This window comes from Montipora capricornis, chromosome 7 (genome assembly GCF_036669925.1).
Source record: "Montipora capricornis isolate CH-2021 chromosome 7, ASM3666992v2, whole genome shotgun sequence".
NCBI classification, from domain to species: Eukaryota; Metazoa; Cnidaria; class Anthozoa; order Scleractinia; family Acroporidae; genus Montipora; species Montipora capricornis.
Genome location: NC_090889.1, coordinates 7,719,722 through 7,729,721, shown reverse-complemented (window position 1 = coordinate 7,729,721; position 10,000 = coordinate 7,719,722). Strand labels below are relative to the sequence as shown.

General features: G+C 39.1%; 1 protein-coding gene across 1 annotated transcript in view; it reads left to right on the top strand.

Annotated features, from left to right (window-relative positions):
* Window positions 1–10,000, top strand: part of LOC138058144 (probable ATP-dependent RNA helicase DDX60) — a 92,916-nt gene that overhangs the window by 75,493 nt on the left and 7,423 nt on the right. Inside the window, 9 exon segments of the mRNA XM_068904027.1 lie at window positions 76–228; window positions 2,388–2,492; window positions 3,061–3,261; window positions 3,689–3,793; window positions 4,115–4,259; window positions 6,065–6,180; window positions 6,596–6,749; window positions 8,394–8,674; window positions 9,467–9,600. Coding sequence (XP_068760128.1) covers window positions 76–228; window positions 2,388–2,492; window positions 3,061–3,261; window positions 3,689–3,793; window positions 4,115–4,259; window positions 6,065–6,180; window positions 6,596–6,749; window positions 8,394–8,674; window positions 9,467–9,600 — 1,394 coding nt within the window.

Here is a 10,000-nt window from a genome sequence, read left to right as displayed (position 1 = left end):
TGTATTATTCATTAATTCAACTGTTTACATGAGACAGGCAATGTCACAAAATAGATTTGATGTTTCTGTTTGTAGAAGTTGAAGAAGATCTTGTATCGCATTTGGATGATTAACAGTAAAAATATATTCAAGCGTGCTTTGAAGCGAGGAATCAGCTATCATCACGCTGGACTCAACAACAAAATGCGTATGGTCGTGGAGATGCTTTTCAGGGAGAAATATCTTCAGGTGAGACATCATCTAGTCACAGCTTTGCTGCACGCATTTCCTGCATGAATGGCCATTTAGCTGTATCTAGGTAGATGCTTCAAGTTTGGCCGAGCGTCTTGTTCTGTTTGCATTCGCTGTTGTTGTACCAAGGGTGATTCCTTTTATTGTGACCTTCAACATTTTAAAGGCGATGCCTACATTTGTTATTGCGCATACGATCTGCGTATCTCGAGATGCTCGGATTTCCCATAGGTAGTTCTTATTAATACAAGGATAGTTTTGCACTCTAGACTTTGTCTTTGCCTTTCCAAATAAAGGAAGGAGTCCAATAATTCGTTGATCCTTTTGACAAAAATCTTATATGAGGGCAAGCCTGTCCTTTCGAATTTTCTTCGTACCTAAATTAAGATATTAGTCTAGCGCACTCCCTTGTTTTTGTGCTTCATGCGCAGAATGGCGCTTGAAAGTTAGAAATTTCGAGGGAAATTAAAGGTATAGACTATATATATAGGAGACAGAAACACATACCGTGCATTTTACCTTTCGACACAACCGTTCGAAAAATTGGTTTTTGCCCTGAGCGGGACTCGAACCCACGCCTCCCTAATTGCCAGTCGGGCATGCTAATCCCCACGGTGCTAAGTCGCCTCATTAATCTGCTATGTGGCCAGCGTGGTAGCCTTGATGGTGTAGTGGCTTAGCATGCCCGACTAGTAATCAGGGAGGCGTGGGTTCGAATCCCTCTCAGGGCAACAACTAATTTTTCGGATGGGTGTGTCGAAAGGTAAAATGCACGGTATGTGTTCCATTCTCCTATATACGTAGAATGGCGCTTTCAGGATAAAATTTCAATCGCAAACAGCTCTAATCAAAGGAACAGCTTTTCCACAGACTTCCAAACGAGCAGTTTAGTCTTATGTACGGTTTATTTCTCAATTTACTTTGGTCCGCGTTTTTCATAATCCAGTGCATTTATGAGTTGCGAAGTTTTGGCCACGGTTCTGTGAGAACTAGCCTCAAGGCCACGAAGCCTTTGCCTTCGTGCGAAAAATACTTGAAGCCGTACACTCCAACATATTTGCGCCACTGTTGTGAGGATGAATATGAGAATATGAGAATATTTACTAAAAGCGCGAGTTGTGTTTGCAGATGTGGAAACTGCGCATGACGAGACTGGCAAGTGAAAATTTAGATTTCGTTTGTAAAATGAGACCTGACACTAGCCTCTAGGCTTGTGAGCTAAAACGTTAGTCTCGAGCGAAATTATTTCGCTTGAGATGTCAAGTCAGTGCTTCCCCTTATTCTCAACGTTGCTCCTATTTGATCGGCAAACACGATGAATAGCGTGAAAGTGTATCTTTTGAGTTCTTTCAGGACCTCCATGAGTTTCAGAATACACTCCTTCGTCCTTCCCTTTAGGGATGTTATAAGACCGTAAATTTTCTCTTCTAGATTAGTCTTTGGTAATCACATCTTTCAGCGTCTTGATCTCATCTTCCATCTTCTTGTCACTGGAGACTAGGCTATCAATCTGTACTTCGAGATTTTTTTCTTTCCATTCATTCCATTTTGATTGAACATTTTCAGTAGAGATCTCCACATCAATATTCTGCTTCATGGCACGTGCGTCCTCTCTAAGTTCCTGTTTCACGACTTCCAGATCAGACTCCATATTGGCAAAACCTGACTCAATCCTACTTTGAATTTTCCTCAGTGCATCCAGAATATTAGCGTCCTGTTCAGCGTCTGTTGAGGACGATTCACGTGGTCGTTTCTCTTTTGGTTTCTCCCTTGACATGATTAATAAGCAGTTGAGAGGAAAGGTTCAAACTCGTAGTGAAAGCCAAGAGAAGATGATTAAGCAGCTCTAGAAACAAAACAAACGATTGCCACTAGGGAATTCGTCCGACAAATCGCCACTGCAAACAGCGCTCTCAAGAAAGACGTGTTTCCGCCGTGCTGGTCGAGCCCAGTCCTCCTTCAAGCCTCATTGTCATACCTTTTACATTTGGGAAATTATGGAGACGACCCCCCTTTCCCTTTCTCTGATCCCAGGGCACATGAATGCATTATCATAAGTTTTTGTGTCATTTATTATTCGCGTAACCAATTATCTTTTATTTCTTATATAATTTTCACTTTTTTGCTTCTTTCATGGGTATTACATGAATTGCTAGGTTGTCACGGCAACAGGTACCCTTTCTCTTGGTATCCACATGCCTTGCAAGACAGTTGTGTTTGCCGGAGACTCTCCTTTCTTAAACTCACTAATGTACAGGCAGGTAAGTAATGTAGCAAGGCCTTAAACATTTCAAAATTTGCAGCTTTTGGAAAATTACAAACATTTAGATGTATGACCACGTCGACAATAACGAACCATCCAACTTAAGCATATTCCTGTATGGGCACTGTATTATGAACGCCAATTAACCTAAGACAGAATTCCTCCTTTTGACATCTCTTAAATACTGGTCCTCTTGGCTAACGTTCTATTTAAGTTACCTCTGCCTCGTCCCTTTATGAATAATGTTCTTCCAATCATCTTTAATTTTGCCAGCGTCATACACCTTTCCTGGTAGATCTTAATGACTGAGAAAAGCGTTCTCACCAAGGGCTTTTGAAGCCTCTTAAAACAAACGTCGGTTAATGACTTCTGTACTCCTTTCACGCACACAACATTATTTTGCGAAAATGTAGCCACTATACGTCATGGTTAGGACATGAACACGACTTTCAACCAGACGCTTGAAAAAAAACCAAGTCAAGTCAAACAGGATAGGTAGGAAATGTGGTTTTCGAGTACAAATTTGATAATCCTTTGTAAAGCCCTCTTTAAACTTGGTCTTTCAGATGTCTGGCAGAGCGGGACGTAGGGGATTTGATCCAGTGGGTAATGTTGTGTTTTTTGGAGTTCCTTAGCAGAAGGGCCAACGCGTCATTACAGGTAATATCCCAAAGCTTGTGGGGAACGTGCCGATAAATGTATCTCTCGGACGTCGCCTGCTTCTTATGACGTCAAATGGCGAATACAATAAGGATGCATTCACCAAGGTTGGTACAGGGTCTGCATGTATTATATAGTAAATGTGACAACGGAACATCCAATAAAATAAAATTTGTTAGATCGTACTTAAATGAGAGACTGGAGATGAAACCTTGCCAGTGATATCTTCAATCCTATGTTTTGACGTTCGCCTTACAGCCGACTAGGGACCTTAAGCAACGACAACGGTGACGTGAACGAAAATGTGACTTGAAAATATAACTTCGTTTCATTTGCGCAACTTCTTCATTATTTCAACTCATCCACCTTGTACAAAAACACTGAACTACCCAGGAACCAAAAACGTTTGGTAAGAAAGAGTGACAAAGTTAACGTCGTGTAGACACAGAATAGGAAGGGAAAATAAGTCATCATACAGGTAAACCAAGATCATAACTAAATGTTTTTTCTTCTTTTAATTGTTATTTTATGTAGTCTTTAACGCTGCTCTCTCATCCGTTTATCTGCCGAAAGCATCCACAGATGGAAGGTCAGATTAAGAAACATTTTCTTTTCAGCGTCGAACTTCTTGCCAGATTGGTAAGTGACAAAACAAGCTTTCATCTAAAAAAAAAAAAACAAAAACATCATGTTAACGGGATTTACCTCGATAAGGACTTGTATCAAAGTATTGGTATTTACAATTTCTCTGAAATGTGTACTATGGTTGTCAGCTGAATAACGTTACGCCTGTAGTTGGAGACTAGTCGTTGGCCCAGGTGGTGGAGGTAAGACTTTATAATACATTTTAAACCATTAAAGTGACTTACTGGTTTTCAGCACTTTCGAAAACATAAGATTTGACGGATCAATACTATCAGTACTTATTAGTTTTGGGCTACATTTTACCTTTTTTTGCAGAGCCTGATAAACAAAGACACTGGGGTTCCTCAAGAGATGGCTGGACTCGCCACACATCTTCATTACCATGAGCCATCTAACTTTGTTCTGATCAGATTTTTGCAACGTGGTCTCTTTCATAAGCTGTGTAAACCGGGAAAAAAAGGTGAAAGTGCTATGCTGAATCTAGTGCTGTTTGACTAACGCGCAAAACGAGTACAAATATACCGCAATCTTTTGTATTTTTAAATGCAGAAAGGCTCAGAAACCGTTCAACTCGCCATTTTCAGTCAATTGTCCGATGGCATAAATAAACGCTTTTACAACTTTTCGGCCACCAGTTAAGAATTCCTGAGCAATATAATATGTTTTGAAAATATATCAGCCAACACAAGCCGATATATTGATCTTGCAAATTATAGTACCAGGCGAAACGATGAAAACTTCAGTGTACAGATAAGTCATCCATATATTACATCTTTTAACATTAAATAGAAACGTTTTTGCAAACAGATTAGTGAATTAATAAATTAATTGATTAATTAACTACTCAAGCGATGAAAAGTTACCTGGGGGGAGATATTTTTCCACGCATTTGTTTAAAAACGTCTATCAACCGTTTATATGAGGTGGGTGAGACAACTCGGGTGGGCGAGACAACTCGGGGAGGCGAGTTGTCTCGCCTCGGCAGGTAGGATAACCCTGGCAGGCGAGACAACTTTTTTGCATGTAAAAAGTTTGGCTCGACCTCCCGAGACGAGACAGCAAAATCTTAAATGCGCACGTATGAAATAAAAATCAAAGAAGCATCAATTTAGGAGCTTATACATGTTTTCAGCGTTTACTTTCGAAAGAAAAGTTTTTTTCCCGCCAAAATTCTCACCGCTGTCTACGGAAACTCTCGATTCATAAACAATCTTTTATTTAAACTACATATTACTGCTGCGTAAAGATTGTTAGTCCATTTGCTGAATGTGAAAACGCAACTATACTTAACAAAAACGAACTAGAAAGAAAGAAAAGAAAGAAAGGCAAATGAAGATACGCTTTTTTTGAAGATGCGTCTTAAAATATATGCATAATTAACTAGGGTCAACTTTGTCTCGGTCAAGCAATTCTCATATATAGACGATCGGTAAAGTTGTCTCGGGAAGGAGGGCTGTCTCGGGTAACCGAGACCATATAAACAAGCCCTTACTCAAGTAAAGTGTAATTTCGAGCGTTCAAAATAGCGCAATCTTTCCGCGTATGGGGTGCCAATCACAGTGCTGGATTTGGTTCCTGAGGCAGCCATGTTAAAACAGCGACACTACACACTAAAAGATCTAATTAACAATTATTCCATGAACACGCGTTGGATATGAGATGGTAGATAGCCAACGAAACAAGCGCAGATGGAATAATTGTTTTAATCAAATCCCTTAAACTCCAAAAGTTTGGAAGTACGAAATACGAGCGAAAAAAGGAAGAAAATGCTAGCGAAATCGAAAAAACTTGAAGATACAATGCTGTGTAATACCTATACAGACGCAGGCTCATCACAAAAACATTTCTTACCTTTTCGCGTAATTCTAAGCTTCGAAATTGGTCCAAACTTTCCACGAAAAGCGTTTTTCTTTGCCTTATACCAAGAGAAATTTCGCTAAGCGCAATCATTTACCATATAAGGTCAAACTGAGGTATATGAGCTGATAACCGAGATTAAGTGCACCAATTAGAACACGAGAATTGCATTATCCGAGGTTGAGAATTTAATAATAGGTGATATATATTTCTTTGCAATTCTTGGTGATTGTGCTGAATTCTTCTACGGGATCTTATACATAGTTCTACGTCATTCATATTTTCTCTAATTGACTCTTTATGCCGACTGTATAAATGGGCTTACGTCAAACTGATCTTCTATATAAGAGTCTCGTATTTCGTGGTCAACAGCATTTGATACTTAAATTTACTTCTTAATTTATACAGGTAAATTTCCTGAAGATGTAATGCGAACAATGGTACTTGTTCTTAGCCACCTGTTTGGTAGAGTATATCTCCACGCTAATTACAAGCGAAGAATCCATTTGTGCCCGACCTCAAAGGTATGAATCTCTATGTACTGCTAGAATAAAGCAGCAGTTGTAGGAGCTCGAATACTCCTACGGAGTACACGGTTTTGCTTTTTTAATATAAGTCAAAACAGTATTCAATGGACAGATGTCTCTTCTGAATATAAACAAGAGTAGCATGAGTCTTTCTTTGTGCCAGCTGCTTCTCTTTTGATCAAACTCATCCAACCAGAACATATGGACTCTTCTTCTAGCCCGTCAACACTGACCCACATTGTGAAAGCAATACGATGACCTAAATATTTCTTTGAAAACTCCTTTGATCCAGAAGAGGCGCAAAATGCCGGCTGGGATAGCGCAACGCAGTGGTAAATCTGCTTTCGTGAGCTTAAGACTGTCTCTCTGATTGGAGTCGTTCTGTTTGTTTCTTCAACTTGAACTTGCAAAGGTTATTTTGGAAGATCTGCCGCGAGAGTTTGCAGAGGCTCTTCGAAGTTACAACGAGCAGGTTACCAATGTCTTCAGACAGTACCTAACGACAGTGGCAGCAGAGCATGAAAGGGAGCAAGGAGAGGAAAACAAACTACCCATATCGGGAATTGGTAAGACATTTCCACACTAGATAACGTGGTCCAGAGGGATCATAGTTGATCGTAAAAGACACTTCTCGCCATGCCAAAATAACATCTTTTAAAATCGTGACCTTTTTCTTGCTTCCTTATCCTTCTTTACTAAAACTGGATCATTGCATAATGCAATTCTAGGGCTTTGAATGGCTCAGCGGCCATGATATATGAACTTTTAAACAATGACCGAGAAAAAAGAAACCATTAAATTGTCTTTTGATTGTTCTTGCAAAGCGAAATCTGCAACATCTTGCAATATGTAAATGTAAGGAAATGTTTTTATTTCGCCCGTTAAACTACATAAAAAAATGAAGTGAATCATACAAATCATGAAAAAAATCGCACAGATTATTTACAATTTTCATGAAATCATATATTTCTGATTGCTCTCCATTCAACACTTATTCCACTCGACCTTGTTGGATATGAGATCATAATATAGCCAAATCAGCGTTATGCGCCTCGTTGCATTTTCTATCATCTCATGCCCATGTCTGCGCTCATGGAATAATTGAAAGGCGTTCCTTGACCCTGTCTCGCTCGTGCAGTTCCCACTGTTTTGTTAACTAAAGTCCTAAAACCTGACTTCACAGATATTTGAATCTTTGACATTATAAAAACATGTTTTGAAAGAACACGTTTGGAATTGAGACTAAATTATAAGGATTTGAATGTTATCATCAGAGCATAACAATGGTAGTTTTCAACCCTGAATTGAAATAAGATGCTGATTGTGGTACTTAGCATTTTCTGTCATGCTCTTTCAGAACATCTCTGGTCGGTAAATTGCATAATGTCATAAATTTAGTTTTTTTTTAAGCTATCACTTTAGCACTCTATTACAGTCAACAAAACGCGCACTGCTGAAGCGATAATCGTCGAAAAAACGTGCTCTTCACTGTGAGACAATCTTACTTAACCTTGCGAGTTCACAGTACGTACTTTGATGCTTGTTACATGGAGGTAAACATGGTGGAAACCGTACTGGGAGCTTATCGAACGCCGAGACAAGACATGAAAGCGAAAAACAGTGCAGTTCAGAAGGATTTCATTTTGAAAACCTAGCTATATTGTACAAAATTAAAGCGTTTTAGAATAAACAACTTAAGATGTGTCTTGTACGAACTAATAGAATTCCCCTGGGCCCTGTAACTAAATTACACTGCTATCCAGCAGGTCATGGAAAGAAATTGTCCATTGCTAGTTGTAAAATTACAACTCTAGCCGCTTTCCTAACCAATTGGAAGTGAGTGTTTTACTGACACCCTTATAAGAACCATGGGATGAGTGAAAATACCACAAACTTTAGTCTCTAAGATTAATTTTCTGAAGTGATATCCATACCTGCTTTTTTATAAATTTAGCTTTAAATTATTCAACAGCTTTAGTTAAGGTCGACGTTGAATGATCGCACTCCTAATAGAGATTGGAGTCGTATGCGACAATGTTGATTAAATGAATGGATCTTTGGACGCGTATCTGGCGTCCCCCACAGATTTTAAGGGAGCAGATGACACCATAACCCCGCGGCCCAGCCAAGGAACTTGAAGATTCTAGGAAATAACATTTCTCCCTTTCACCTAATGCTGAGCTGAATTATTGAATCATTTTCTGTAACAGAGTTTCAAGACAAGGCGAGTGTTAACGTCATTGATGAATTCGGCACCATAAAAAACTTGGGGCGATCTGCCACTGGGTACTTCGCTTGTTCGTCTTTCACCGCCCTGTCGGGGAATTCAGACTTGCAGCTGCCTTCTGGGGAAGAAGATAAGGTGGAAGAAGAGTCAGAAGGAAGCGAAGAAGACGAAGACGCTGATTCCAGAGAGAGTAGTGAAAGTGGAGAAGAAAGTGAAGAAAACGAAGAAGAATTTCAGCGTGAGCCAATCGATCATTTATTGAAGGTAGAACATTATATTTTACTCTCGAACAAATAAGCTTTCTTATTTTAAGAAACTAATGTTTGTCTTGGTATACATATTCAAATTATAAGTGAAATATATGAAATTCGTTTCAAGAATTTAACTTGACATACAGAAAATGCTGGAACCAGCCATGCCTAAACAGACATGCCGAAGTCCGTGTGTTGCCACTTCGACTCATAAGTAAAGGATCAGCATTTGGAAAAAAAAATGGTACAAATAACAATAAAATAAATTATACACCCATTTATCAGTCACCAAAATTGTTTCTGAAAGAAAAAAAAATCGCGTTAAGTTCATGAAGAGTTAAGTTGTACATTCTGTGCATCCAGAGATACTCGGCCCGGGTTTCCCAGGAGTGGTGCCGATATTTTCACGCGGTTAAAAACTCTGCTTAACTTTTCAAATGCGTTTCCACAAAGAAAATATGGGGTAACCTTGCATTCTTCCAAGATAATGAAACTTCAGTTTTAGAAAAAAAAATGCCTTAGATGGTGTCGTATTTTGCCCTTTTCAAATTATGTGCCTGGTTACCTCCACTTTACTTTTTGGAAATAATAGCCCTTGCTAATATCTCAGACTGCTTCTCCCGCACAGACATGAGCCGTTTGAAAATAATACTTCTTTTTTAGTAGGAACCGTCTTTAATTTCCTAGAATAAGGTAGTAAGCTCTTTGAAAAAAGAGAAGCCGACATAGCCAATAGCGACTGGTTGTAAAAGAATAGTTCCAAGCCCCATCTCTAAGAACAAGACGTTATCAATATTTTTACCAGATAATTCGTCAAGATGTGTACACAGACATGGACGTAGTACCTATCCTTCGTGTGGAGCGTATTCGACGCTTGAATGCTTACGCCTTGGACTTCTTCAAGCATGGATCCGCTATAGTAATTGAGAGAGAAAACAGGTTTGTGAGATGTACTGTTTTAAACAACTTTACCCAGCACTGCGGGATCTTTTGAGACAATCTCCTGAAATTATGCTCACGTTCACATGAAAATTTTACCAGTGCTAGCAAAGGCGCAAACACTGTGCTAGGTAATTTTTTCTTCAAGTTTTATACACGTGCAGTGACTATGCGAGATTTAGATCACCACGCCCTGAACAGCAGGATTACAACTTAGTCTATGTATCCGTGACTGATATAATTTGTGCTTTCACGTAACGACCTGTTGCTACCTGTTACGCCGCAAAATGTAATACTGACGCAAAATAAAATAACACGGACGCAAAATGTAAGTATCCAACGCAAAAAGTAATAACTTTTTTAACGCATAGTGCATGAAATAACGTAAACTGTAATAAAA